At 32.4% G+C, this 14,471-nt stretch overlaps 1 protein-coding gene and 1 non-coding gene across 2 annotated transcripts in view; both read right to left on the reverse strand.

Moving 5' to 3' along the window:
* Positions 1-14,471, reverse strand: part of LOC126772340 (sine oculis-binding protein homolog) — a 39,301-nt gene that overhangs the window by 4,419 nt on the left and 20,411 nt on the right. The window contains exon 2 of the mRNA XM_050492675.1: positions 6,012-6,141. Within this exon, the coding sequence (XP_050348632.1) occupies positions 6,012-6,141 (130 nt within the window). The remainder of the gene's footprint in view (positions 1-6,011; positions 6,142-14,471) is intronic.
* LOC126772594 (5S ribosomal RNA) lies at positions 129-247 on the reverse strand. The gene has a single exon (XR_007669673.1). It is a non-coding gene; the product is annotated as a 5S ribosomal RNA (ribosomal RNA).

Genomic DNA, 14,471 nt, shown 5'->3' on the forward strand with positions numbered 1-14,471 from the left:
ATCGCCGCGGGAGAAATTAAGGTTTGAGACGTCTCGCCTGCCCACAATCTTATGAAATGTTTAAAAAAAAAAAAATGGCCCCAGTGTTCATTACAATTTTTGATAACTTTAATTTTTAAAATAATAAAAGCTAACGGCACGCGGTGTTCCCAGGCGGTCACCCATCCAAGTACTGAACGCGCCCGACGTTGCTTCACTTCGGTGATCGGACGAGAACCGGTGTATTCAACGTGGTATGGACGTTGGCGATTGAAATATCGAATTATTGGCTTATGATGTAAAGATGTTTAATCAAAATGTAAATTTATTTAATTATTGTCAACGAATATAATATTAATATAATTGGATATTATAATAACTTAGTAAATTCATTAATTTCGCAAGCCCTCCGGTGTTGCAGATGTCCATGGGTGGTAGTTACTTTCCATCAGGTGAATAGCCTGCCTTTTTTATGTAGACTTGCCTTTTTAGAGAGGCCCACTCTTACATAAAAAAATTATATTTATTGATTAAAATAAAAATTAAGAGTTCTTCTAAATAAGTAACATGATTAAGTTTTGTGGATTAGATAAATCAATTACTTGGACGCTGATTTTTTATATACTTACCCAAATAAGAAAGTAGAAAAATAAATTTGTATTTAATTATTTAGGTACTGTTAATTTAAGCAAGACTAAACAATATTATTATTATTTAATACCTTATTATAATAAAATAAATATGATTTGAAAATAATTCAAAAATGTACAAAAAATATTTTAGTGTAGTGCAGTCTCATCACTTACGATTAGTGATCTCTTCCAGACATCTAGCATTAGAAAGGAACTCGTTGGGTTCCATGGAATCGGAATAAATAGGTACCATTTTTTACCTCGTATTTTTGTCTTATTTCCATTTACGTCCCTCAATAAAAGAATACTATATATGAGATTCTTTACGAGCTGCAAATAAATCGGTAAAAGAATTAAATATGTATCTACAGCATTTTATTAATATTAATATATAATGCTGTAGATATAAATATTATTACGGTCAATATGGCAGAATAAAAAAATCAGGGGCGTAGCTACCGCCGTATCAGCCGTATCAAAGATACGGGCCCTCCTAGCTACAGGGGCCCCGAACCCAAGTAAGCAATAAGTCATAAAATGGTATCCAAAATATCACCTGAACTTTAAGACCGTACGCTAAATTTCCAGGGAAAAAATGAAAATATTATACACATTTGAAAAATAGATTTCCCATTAAGGGCAAGCTACGCCACTGAAAGGAATCTTACCTAGAGAGGCAGTAAATATTCTTTGGAAACAATAACAATACCGGCCATCCAGTACGCACTATGCATATAAAGTATTAGCGCGTAGCTATATTTTGTTTCGAAGTACTCGAACACAACAATTTTAAAAAATGTGTAAGTTGTAATTGACTTTATGACCTGGAGAGGCCTTTCATTGCGCAGTGACAGCCTGGGGACAAATACTTTAGCCTTTATCGCCATCTATAATGAACCATTTACATTTACAACTAGGGGTGCTAAATGTCGCCTTTTTTCAACTCTCACTTGCATCTCTTGAACATTTTAGAAAATAACAAAATAGCTCGCTAAATAGCCCGAATGGAAGTATTGTTTGAAATTGAAATGATGCCATACATCGAGACACCAGGACTCCCACGGTGGAGGAGTTCGTCCACCACTCCACATCCATAAACATCCAAAAAAACATTATTATATATATTATGTACTTTTTTTAATTGCCTAACTAAAAATAATTATACCAATATACATAAAACTCATACCAAAAGATGGAACGCATTTCGTAGGTGTTATTATATAATATTAATATGTATAAGAAACTGCACTTCCCAGTTTCGTCCGCTTTAAAGTTAGACGGTTGAGGCGACAAGCTTGAATGTTATGTTCTTGTTACTTAATCATACGCAGTTACAATTTGAGAATTAAAACAACAAATAATTATTAAGGTCAATTGAATTACTAAATATTTATTATAATGTATATTCAACATATTTATGTGAACAATAACATTTAGATAATTTTTTGGAACTAAGCCAGTATAATACTCTCTCATTTTGATCCATAAATATAAAATTTGTTAATAATTACAGCCCCACCTACTGGGCCATAGCATGGTTATAAATGATGAATCATCGTTTTCACACAACAAATATAAATTATTATGTTATGAGAGTACGACCGAAATCGATCTTGTCGTTTAGTTACACGATCACTAACAAACGCCCCAAATTGGAGTATTGAATCAATAGCACCAACAATATTATGTATATAAAGCTTTTAGGCAGGCTACTTGATAACTGTATTTTAATAAATTATTATTTATAATTTAAACGAAATATATTTTGAATATTTTAAATATCTTAAAATTATGTAAATTACCGAAAAACATATCATATTACATAAGCCCATATTTCTGTATGTAAATTGTTCCTTGACTGCCTCGCAGGTAACGATGTACTGCTAAGCAACAGCCTGTAAATGTCCCACTGCTGGGTTAAGGCCTCCTCTCCCTATTTGAGGAGAAGGTTTGGAGCTTATTCCACCACGCTGCTCCAATGCGGGTTAGTGGAATACACATGTGGCAGAATTTTGATGAAATTAGACACATGCAGGTTTCCTCAGGATGTTTTCCTTCACCGAAAAGCACGAGATGAATTATAAACAGAAATTAAGCACATGAAACTTCAGAGGTGCTTGCCCGGGTTTGAAACCACGTTCATCGGTTAAGATTCACGCGTACTTACCACTGGGCCATCTAAAAGTCTCGAAACGTTGAGGAACGTTCACATTGTAGTGTGATGGGGCGGTGGAAAGTATTTTTATTATTATAAGCGCAACGCCGCTACCATCCATCTTCAACTTATTTCTGTTGAACAATTAAACATCTTTTTCAGATGCCAAGTCGAATAAATTTGATAATATACCTTTATATATTATGATTATTATATTAGGTTCCGTCCGCGGCTTCACCCGCGTGTGATGGAAGACAGATTAGGTACCTTATCTCTTTTTCTGTATACCTAACAACGTGTATGCAAAATTTCATGACGATAGATTAAATAGTTTAGACGTGATAGTAACAAACATACAAACTCGCTTTCGCAATTATAATATTAATTGGTATAATTGTAATATACAAAGCTGAAGCCTGCTATTAATTTTATACCTATTTATAAAATATTCATTTACAGTAACAGCCTGTTAATGTCCCACTGCTGGGCTAAGCCCTCCTCTCCCTTTTTGAGGAGAAGGTTTTAGAGCTTATTCCACCACGCTGCTCCAATGCGGGTTGGTAGAATACACATGTGACATAATTTCAATGAAATTAGACACATGCAGGTTTCCTCACGATGTTTTCCTTCACCGTCAAGCACGAGATGAATTTTAATCACAAATTAAGCACATGAAAATTCAGTGGTGCTTACCCGGGTTTGAACCCACGATCATCGGTTAAGATTCACGCGTTCTAACCACTAGGCCATCTCGGCTCTCAAATATTCATTTGAGATACATCAATTCCAAAAATTGAACATTAATTTTAATAGTCGTTGTAGTTTAAATTTTTTTCATCACTCGATTCGGTAACTTGATAAGCAGTCATTCATTACTAGAGCTCGTTTACTAAAATAAAAACATTGATATCTCGTTATGGGCCTCATAATATCCTGTTGCGGGCTAACGATCACAGATCGGATTTGTTAGAGATACTTGAGCCTTTCTCTCGTTATTATTTCATTTGAATTATGACTATAGATACATTATTAAATGTGTTTACGATACTATTAATATTTTAAATATAGAACAACACTTTTTTATTAATTTAAAATAATTCATCAGTACACGTCATCTGACGTCATGACACGGTAACTTTTAATTTGTCGAGAATTTTATTGGCATGGCATTCTTACATGACCAAGACAGCTGTATTGTCATGTCTAACTTTTGCTAATGAGCTTCACAACCATACAATCTTAGGGTTCAATATCATGGGCTACGTATACTTGAATCACAAACAGTGGATCAGTAACACAAAGCGTACCTGTTTGGTGGTAGAATCAATGGAATAGGAACTTCCACTTCAAAGGTATCAATAATTCAAATGTGTAAATTCTATAAAATTATTTAACCATAATATTTTTTTTCATATAAATTTTTAAACGCGTCTTAATATTAACCTTTAAGTTGTATCTAATATACAAAACCTACTGGACTTTAAGTTCGTCATATTCGATAAATAGTTATAAACAATGTACAATTGAATGTTCAAAGAAATGTAAATGTTCAACTTAGTTTATTTTTAAAAGATCAATTAAACGCAAAATTTAATTAATATCACCCATTATGATTTTAGCGACTAAAGGAAATGTAACCACTATTTTGTAAAAAAAAGTATGTTAGTAGAGCTAAATTTAATTCGAAATAATTTTAATCTTTCACTTTATCATTCAAATTAACAAACGCCTTCTCATTTTGAATTTCAAAAACACACCGTAACATAATATCTTTCTTATCTGTATCCTATGTAACATTATAAAGGTAACTTTACACGTTGTTAATCATCGCGCTTTAACCGCAAAGATCCACATTTGTTCGTACGAAATATCTTATATAATGTGGTATTTGGTACACGATATGCGAACAATTTCGCGAGCGTTCATTAGGAATAGTAAACCCGCTTTGAAGTATCAAGTTCATAAATAATGTTTTCGTAATATAACAATATATCTTCAAATACACGATCATGAATAAACGTCTCGGTATAATCAAAAGACAAGAGCACATTTATTTTATTATTCTTCATATTTTATTTTTCTTAATAGCTTTAGACCTAACTTCTAACTTACGTTAATTACTATCATGCCTTACAAGGAATTTCATTAATACCTACGTACTAATAACAATTATTGGTATCGGTAATTTATTTACATTAACAATGTATTTTCGATAAAATAAATATAAACAAAACTTGCCAATAATAATAAAAAAATGTGAAGGCAAGTGTCACAGAAGTGATTTTTTTTTACGTCAGAAAGGTTTCACGCAAATGAAACAATTATAGAATCGTACCACTCGAAATCGACGCGGTTTTTCGACGAATAATAAAATGTATACGTATATCAATGTTCTAAGAACAAATTCATTAAATGATAGAAAGTGTAAGATTAGATTATTATCTGTAGTACCCCGCGTAGCATACAATTTAGCGCCTTTTTTCCCGGTAAAAATGCAACGGGGTGATTTCGGAATCACGCTTCGTAGAATAAAAGCTGCTGACGGGGAACTATTCTTAGAACTTACTACCATTAACTACTACTAGTGGATATGGATATTGGGCAATTCACTTACTACACGTGTAACAATGTTTGTTACTTTTTTCATTTATATAATTACTTTTGTGGCACAACAAAATGAAAATCATTTTTTAATTTCGCTTAGCAGAGATTGTACTGTCACCAGCATGAAGTGTGTTAAATATTAGACAAATCAGATAAGTGAAATTGTTTTAAAATTCAGCTGCAAGATTTGGTCTACAAATATTAACCGATAACAATTCACAAGAGTTCATTAAACAGTTTTTGATTAAAATATTTATTTTTCTATATTTATATAAAATATTGACAAAATATATAATTTATGAAATTTTCTATATAATTCTATATAATATTAAATCAAAAAATAATTGTATTTATAAAATTTGTACAGGTATAAAAGTTACAGATAATTTATTATTTTAATTAATCCCATTCAACTAATTATACTGGCTCACTCACCCTTCAAACCGGAACCCAACAATACCAAGTACTGCTGTATTGCGATAGAATATCTGATGAGTCGGTCGTACCTACCCAGATGAGCTTATACATAGCCCTACCACCCATGAATTTTAATTGTAGGTACAAATAAATTACTAGAAAAAGCGGCCTGTTACTTTTTCTTTAACTTAGGTGTATCAAATTCTTGATTGTCTATGACATACCTTTATTTTTCTGTTCCGTTTGTTCCGGACTACCCGTGTCTCGCGCTCGCGATGCTGCCCATCTGCGAAGTTCCAGTCTTTCATAACCGTACCAGCCCAATAACTCGTTCATTGCGGTTTCTGCGAACTCCTGTAAAGTTAATTTTTTATCATTACTTCAAACACAAGAACCAGAGTTAGTTTAGTTAATTTTGGCTTCCAATTCACCACTAACTTTTATATCTGTCTTGACTCTTGGTAAAGAGAAAGAATAAATGACCTCAAAAGTCTCTAAATTAATTACGAGACAATAATTGAGTAGCACCAGTGTTATGTAATAGATTGTAATATTCGGCTTTTTACGATTATAAGCCCATTGCTCAGCCATTACTAAGTACCGTCTAATCATATGTCATATTTACGCTCCATTTAAGCCAGTCAACGCTATCAAACAGTTGAATAATTAAAATAAATATGTATTTCAAAACAATCGCGTCACAACTCACAGCTTTCGCTACGGCATTACCAAAAATAAAATTCTCATTTTATGTATTCTTAAACAACAAGATTTGTTTAAAATGAACGGTCGCAGATGACCTCTTTATCGTTGTATTTTATTGCCGGTGATCAAGTTAATAAATTCTCAAAAACATATATAAGATTCGTTCCAAACAACGGGACGTAATTCAAGAAATATCTGTGTCACTATAAAAAGATATCGCGTTTTCAAAAGTAGTGTTATGGCTTAAAAACAAAGTGATTAGGTACGTGTTTCGCTTGCCAATGTTACTGATTCTGTTGACAAAGCTAAATGACTTGCTATCTCTTTCAATCCGTAGCGTAAGCCTATAGCTTTAAGTCCAAAATCTAACCTGACCCCTTGAGCTATAGAAATATATTCACTCCTAAAGCAAAGCTTAACTGGAGAGGAAAATAGTAATATTAATAACTTTCTGAAAATGACCTGTGTTCATATTTTGTTAATTTAAAAAAAAAACTCCACAAATAAGAAAGCTAGGGCAATATTTTGCTATCCACTTCATAGCTCACTCTAATATAAATAAAAGTCTGTGTTATAAAACAGGATATAAAGATAACGAAATTTAATTATTAAAAATGGAAATAACGATGAAATAATTTCTTTTCTTTTCGGTTAAAATCTTCGATACAATAGTCAGGATCGAACCTGTTGCAGTCAAGTCGCTTTGCGGCCAGTATACCGTTAAGCTGTTGCAGCTTCTATATTTTTGGATAATTATTACATATTCTTGAAAAAAAAACATTCCACCTCGTAACAAGCACAATTAAAAATAATTTAATAACCATATTACGTTACGAAATAGATCACAATATACAATATGTTCTTGTAATACGTCTTAAAGGACGTTCATTATCCTTTGCTTTGACATGCGAGCGATATTTAATTAATACAAGGCGTTAGTGACGTCGGGCAACGAGGTTACCTTTGAAACGATGTCCAGCGCGTAATTGGGCTCCTGTTACTTAGACTCTTTTGATGACACTACAGAAACATATATCATATTTGTAGCATTACTGTGTATAAACACGATACTCTGTAATAAAATAATAAACATTTTTTTTCTTAAAAATAACTTTAACGAATTTGTTAGGTAAGGTTTAGTTTAGGGAAAAGCCTAAATTGTAAAATCAAAGAAATTGATGATATAAATAATTTATTATTTGAGTAATATTTATAAATATGATGATGTTAAAAAAACAATATTAAAATTTACATACACATATATGTATATTAAGAAATATCTACAAAAGTGTTTTCCAAAAAAGTTACGGAACGTTCATAAAATGTCATTTATTTTAAGAAGAGAGAGGTAACTTATAGTTTTCAGTTTACAATTACTATCAGGTGAAGTATTGAAGCGTGAAAACACAAACAAACTTATTTACCCCAAATATAAAAAAATCGTATCGTTTTTACCTTTTAGCTTACTTGTATCATCATTTGTTTTATAATTTAAAACAAATGATTTTACCAAAAAAATACTTAAATATTATTTGTAATGTCCCTTAAATTTTATAATGAACACTATAGACTAACCAATGCTCAACGGTAACGAACGCAAATCCTATCAATTTACGCGAAGTGTTGCAAGGCCCATAGAGCGCTGCGTTATAATTATCGCTTCAAAACATGATATCCTGAACGCACCCACCGCCATACAGCAATAGATACGCAAAACTGCATGCTCACAATTAGTCAGCCAAATGTTATATACGTATATATAAAATTATTATCTAAGAACGTTATGATTGAAAATAATTTTAACTTACATATAAATAAATAAGAACAGTTCATTATTTTAAGGAACGTTCAAAAAATTATTAGTTTAAAATGATAATAACAAACAAATAAAAGTGTAACACAACAAGTAAATATAAGGAAAAGTAAAACCTTTTGTGTATTTAATGTGAATATAAATTTTTTAGGCAAATTTTATACAAAATACAAACATTTTAAATATTATATTATCCTGGGCGTATGTGATTATAATAAAGTATGTGACCAACATTTAATAATGTTATATAAAAAGGATATTAATAATTAATGAATAAGAAATTATATTATAAATAAATACGGATAATTTTGTAATAAAATATACCCAATTATATTCAGATGAAGGTTATTAAATATTTTAGTACCGCAGACGAAAATGTACATGCAACTGCGGATTAATTAAGGTATTATTGAACAGTTGAAAATTCATATTTCAAATTCAAGGTTTGTTACACTCAGCCTCGAGCAACGGGTAATGAATATAATAGTATCGGATACTCGTTACGGATTTAATTATAGCACTGTAACTTATTCTGATTATTATTTGTGTTGGCTATTCATATTCAAAAAATATAGTTATATCAAGATACCACTCACTGATGGTAGAGCTTTGTGCAAACTCGTCTGGGTAGGAACCACTCACTCATCAGATAATCTACCGCAAATAACAGTTCTTGGTATTGTTGTGTTCCGGTTTGAAGGGTGAGTGAGCCAGTGTAATTACAGGCACAAGGGACATAACATCTTAGTTCCCAAGGTTGGTGGCGCATTGGTGATGTAAGCGATAGTTAACATTTCTTACAATGCCAATGTCTATGGGCGTTGGTGAAATTACCATCAGGTGGCCCATATGCTCGTCCGCCTTCCTATTCTATATAAAAAAAGAACAAAGAACACAGTAGGTGTTATGTTTTCCGTGACATGTTTGTAAAAGTAACAGATAAAAAACAAGTTTGCGTGAAATATATTATTACTAAGTCTGTATTAATAGTAATTAATAAAATATATCTGACTGAATTTTGACTAATTGGTTAAAGTCAAATGAGACTAGACAAATTCACAAGTGTTATTATAGTAAACACATATTGTAAGCTTTTAGGATTATTATTGTTTTATAAAATCGTATTTGGTTAATTTACGCGGTTACTTTCTGGCAATAAGGGCGGAAAACACTCGAAAATAAATGAAAAATAATAAAGGCAGAAAACCAAAACAATTTTAACAGTAAATAATTAAAAATATATATACTGTAAGTATATACAAACCTTGCTTAGCTGTTCTTTAATTGAAAACCGATTTCAAATTTAACTTTCGAAACACCTAATTTAACATCTGAAAGAATAATACTCAGCATTGTTTTACAAAGCCCAGATGGCCCAGTGGTTAGACCACGTGAATCTTAACCCATGATCGTGGGTTCAAATCCGGGCAAGCACCACTGAATTTTCATGTGCTTAATTTGTGTTTATAATTTATCTCGAGGTTAAAGGTGAAGGAAAACATCGCGAGGAAACCTGCATGTGTCTAATTTTATTGAAATTCTGCCACATGTGTATTCCACCAACCCGCATTGGAGCAGCGTGGTGGAAAAAGCTCCAAACCTTCCCCTCAAAAAAAAAAGGAGAGGAGGCCTTAGCCCAGCAGTGGGACATTCACTGGCTGTTTATAATACGTAAATACATTTTGAATCGATCCTACAAATTTTTTTTTTTTTTTATAGAATAGGAAGGTGGACGAGCATATGGGCCACCTGATGGTAAGTGGTCACCAAACGCCCTTAGACATTGGCATTGTTAGAAATGTCAACCATCGCTTATAGCCAATGCGCCACCAACCTTGGGAACTAAGATTTTATGTCCCTTGTGCCTGTAATTACACTGGCTCACTCACCCTTCAAACCGGAACACAACAATATCAAGTACTGCTGTTTTGCGGTAGAATATCTGATGAGTGGGTGGTACCTACCCAGACGGGCTTGCACAAAGCCCTACCACCAGTAAGTAAATGACTGACATTGGAAGAAACTTAAAGTCGTAAGTACTTATTTATTATCACTAACAGTCTTTAATCTTGTTTTGAAATAATAATAGCCTACTCGCGTACTTTCAAATGCATGTGTTTAATTACAATGAAATACTGCCACACGTGTATCCAGTACCAATCTGGAGCAGCGTGGTGGAATAAGCACCAAATCTTGTCCTCTAAGACAGAGGAGAGACTTAGTTTAGCAGGGACATTCAAATACTATAACTTTTACTTTCGTGTCGAGTATGTTACATTAAAATAAGTATACGTATATTTAATCGATTATAATGAGCTACAATAGCTTAAAATAAATCTGTCAATTGGGGATGTGTTTATGTGTGAAATATGAATCAATATTTAAAAAAAATTTTATCTAAATAATAATAGCCTACTCGCGTACTTTCAAATGCATGTGTTTAATTAGAATGAAAAAACTGCCACACGTGTATCCAGTACCAATCTGGAGCAGCGTGGTGGAATAAGCACCAAATCTTGTCTTCTAAGACAGAGGAGAGACTTAGTTTAGCAGGGACATTCAAATACTATAACATTTACTTAAGTGTCGACATTAAAATAAGTATACGTATATTTAATCGATTATAATGAGCTACAATAGCTTAAAATAAATCTGTCAATTGGGGATGTGTTTATGTGTGAAATATGAATCAATATTTAAAAAAAAATTTAAGCGTCAATAGCACAAAGGTTTACCTAGCGATGTAAATATCGCAGGTTCGATTCTGACCACTTAGATAATGGTCGTCCCCTCATAACACAAGCTTAGCTTAACTTATACCCATGTATGATATTGTTCTTTAAAAAAAGCACCACTGAATTTTCATGTGCTTAATTTGTGATTATAATTCATCTCGTGCTTTACGGTGAAAGAAAACATCGTGAGGAAACCTGCATGTGTCTAATTTCACTGAAGTTCTGCCACATGTGAATTCTACCAACCCGCATTGGAGCAGCGTGGTGGAATAAGCTCCAAACCTTCTCCTCAAAAAGAGGAGAGGAGGCCTTTAGCCCAGCAGTGGGACATTCACAGGCTGTTACGGTTACGGTTACGTTTAGGTTTAAAAAAAGAATAAATTTTATATTTGTTTAACTTTTATTACACATGTATTAAGATACAAGTTGTTTCGTGCTGTTTCACCCGTGTTAATCGTTCCTTGTTCATCCCCGTGGATTAATGCGTTAAAACAAACAAATTTTTCAGCCTGATTATATTAGTATAGTATATATTAATTCTTTTGATTGTTATTTTATATTGTAATAATATTTATTTTGATGTTTTCCTAGTTTTGTGCGTATTATTACGTAAAAGCTACTTTAGCAGACTGTATTCTTTACGTTTTCGACGTTTGGCAAACGTTTTCAAACTCATTAGCCACGTATTGTGGAAAATCGAACATGATGCACATATGACATATGAAACGCATTTTGCTTTCATAATTATAATTTATCGTCGTTTATTTCCACAGCGACTGAATTCGTATTTACGGACGAATTAATTTTGAATCCTTAAAATGATAACCGCTGGTACATACAATGAAAATGAATTAATGATATTATTCATTTTATATATGCACCACGATCGAATAAGGTAACATGTTCAGGCGGACGGAGATCGTAGTTACTATCACAAGGAGTTCCATTCATTTCTTTGTAAATTATCATCAATTGTAAAATTTGACCTGGAAAGCTGTTTACGTTTGTCTTTATCTTGATAGAAATTACTTATTAAGTAATATTTACACAAAGAAACACCATACATGAGCTCAAAGAGATTCTCTTCTGTAAAAAAACCGGTTTTTTCGTCACAACAACTTTATGAATAAATTAAATAAAAACATAAAGCGGTAGGTACACGAAGCTGTCTCACATAAAGTTTGTCGCAAACAAACCGCGGTCGTAACACTAGCTGTGCAGCGTCGATATTGTGATACCCGATACAACATAAATGCTTTTAATGGCGGTAGCAAGGTAAATTTAGGAGCGGAGCAACCTGACACTCGACCTACGCATAGAGTTAGTTTACACTGGATATTATAAAGACTATACGTTTTAGAATGTAAGTTTGAAAGTTTTTAATTAGTTGTGTAAAAGTTGAACGGTTGAACTAGCTGATATTAAATAATATTAAAAGTGAGATTAAATTATTAATAATATGTGCGTTATAAACATACATAAATAGTATCCCATACTAGCCCGTGAATCCTAATATGAATAACAAGGATACATCTCTACATCAAAGCCAAAGAAGATCTCATAAACCATCATTTTATTTTATTTAATAAATAAAATTTACTAGGTTAATACTTTATTGTTTTGTAAGCGATACTGTTGTTTATTAATTTTGTTATATATATTGTTATTAGGTTAGTTCCTTAATGCAAATGTTGTTAGCATTTGTAATGACGTAACGTCGATTTGTATATCTTGTTGAAATTGTTATTTTAAGTGCTTAAAACCACGGATATCGGGTGAAAACGATGACTTAACTTTCTTAATAAATTAGCTCTTACAAAGCTTATTAATTACGTCTCATGTATAAATAAAGTTTCGCAATATAAATTAAACAAGTAACGCTTCTTCTTAAAGTTCTTCTTTTTCGAGTGCCTCTCCGACTAGCGAAGGTTGGCAGTCAGCTTCGAATACCCATTCTTGTTCTTCGCGAGGCGAAAGAGCTCGGCAGCATTTGATTGATTCCCGCCTATTCTCGGATGTTGCGTAGCCAAGACTTTTTTATGCGACTCACAACTCTCCTTCCGGCAACCTTCCACATCATAATGAGTTGCAGAATTTCATATCTTTCATGCCTAAGCACGTGTCCGAGATATGCAGGAAAAAAGAAACGTTCAAGTAGGATTAATTGTTATAAGCACAAAAGTTATTTTTAAAATGAGAATCTCAGCGCGTTGTCCAGATTTATAATAAAAAAAATGTTGACCTTAATAATAACAGTTTTTTTTATTGAAATGTTCTCGCTACAATATAATTTTTGATTCGATTAGAACTATTAGTTAAGTAGGACGGAAAATAGAATAAAATTATAAATATAGCTATATACTTTTATATATGAATAAACTTATTGTACACAGCATACAAAACATGAGAATAAATTATTATAATAAAATGAAATATAAAGTATCGATGCAAATGCGGGTTTATAAGCGACAGCGCTCTCTTATTTGAGCTTCAAGGGAAGGGCAAAACCGGGAATAGTGCTCTGACAATTAATATTATTAATTGAGCGAAGATGGCCCAAGGATCAGAACACGTGTATCTTCGATGAGATTTAATTTTTTACTTGTCATAGTTCATTAAATATATTTAATGTATTAATTACTGCCTTACTGGTCTAGTGGCTATATAAGGTTGTAGATCCCAAGGTTCTGAATACAAACCCCAGGTCTGGCCAAAAAAAAAAAAGTAAAATTTTCAGTAGACGCCCGGAGTGTGGAAGTTGGAAGTTGTGTGGAGTGGATAGAGGAGTGGATGTCTCCCATGCCTCGGAAAGCCCGTATGAGAGTGAGGGAATAGAGAGTGCATCTGTGTTTGCTTAGACGCTTGGTTAATCTCTCTCGAAATTGGTTGCCGTGGCGAAATCGATCCGGAGAATATCGTTAAGTACTAATAATTAACAAAAAAATGGAATTACTACTTCGTTATTTTTTTAATCATATGTATTCAAGCTTAAGCTTAATAATTATATTAAGCTTAAAACGCCAAAGATTTATGTTTTAAATATTGACTTGCTAAATACAGACATACAAAACTTTCCCTTTTTCATTAGGTATTACTATGATAAGAAACTAGAGTCGAGTCGCTGATCGCGTGTCAGTCGGTCGAGCAAATAATTTGCTAATACAGTAAAACGATATCGCGTTAATGTGGACACAAATACTAATTGCATTTGTATTACGTGTATAATACGAACGACTGTATCTGTGCCAAATAAAAAATTCTATACTTATAAAAATAATAACTATTCTTTAATTAAATGTAAACAGTTGAACTTTCAACTGTTTAAGTGTACAGTGGAATCAATTGGTATCTTAAAGATTCAACAAATAATTTCTTATTGTGTACATACATTTTCACAAATTTATTTATCCATAATTTCAGTCATGATGATT

The sequence above is a fragment of the Nymphalis io genome, chromosome 12 (assembly GCF_905147045.1).
Source record: "Nymphalis io chromosome 12, ilAglIoxx1.1, whole genome shotgun sequence".
Taxonomy (NCBI): Eukaryota; Metazoa; Arthropoda; class Insecta; order Lepidoptera; family Nymphalidae; genus Nymphalis; species Nymphalis io.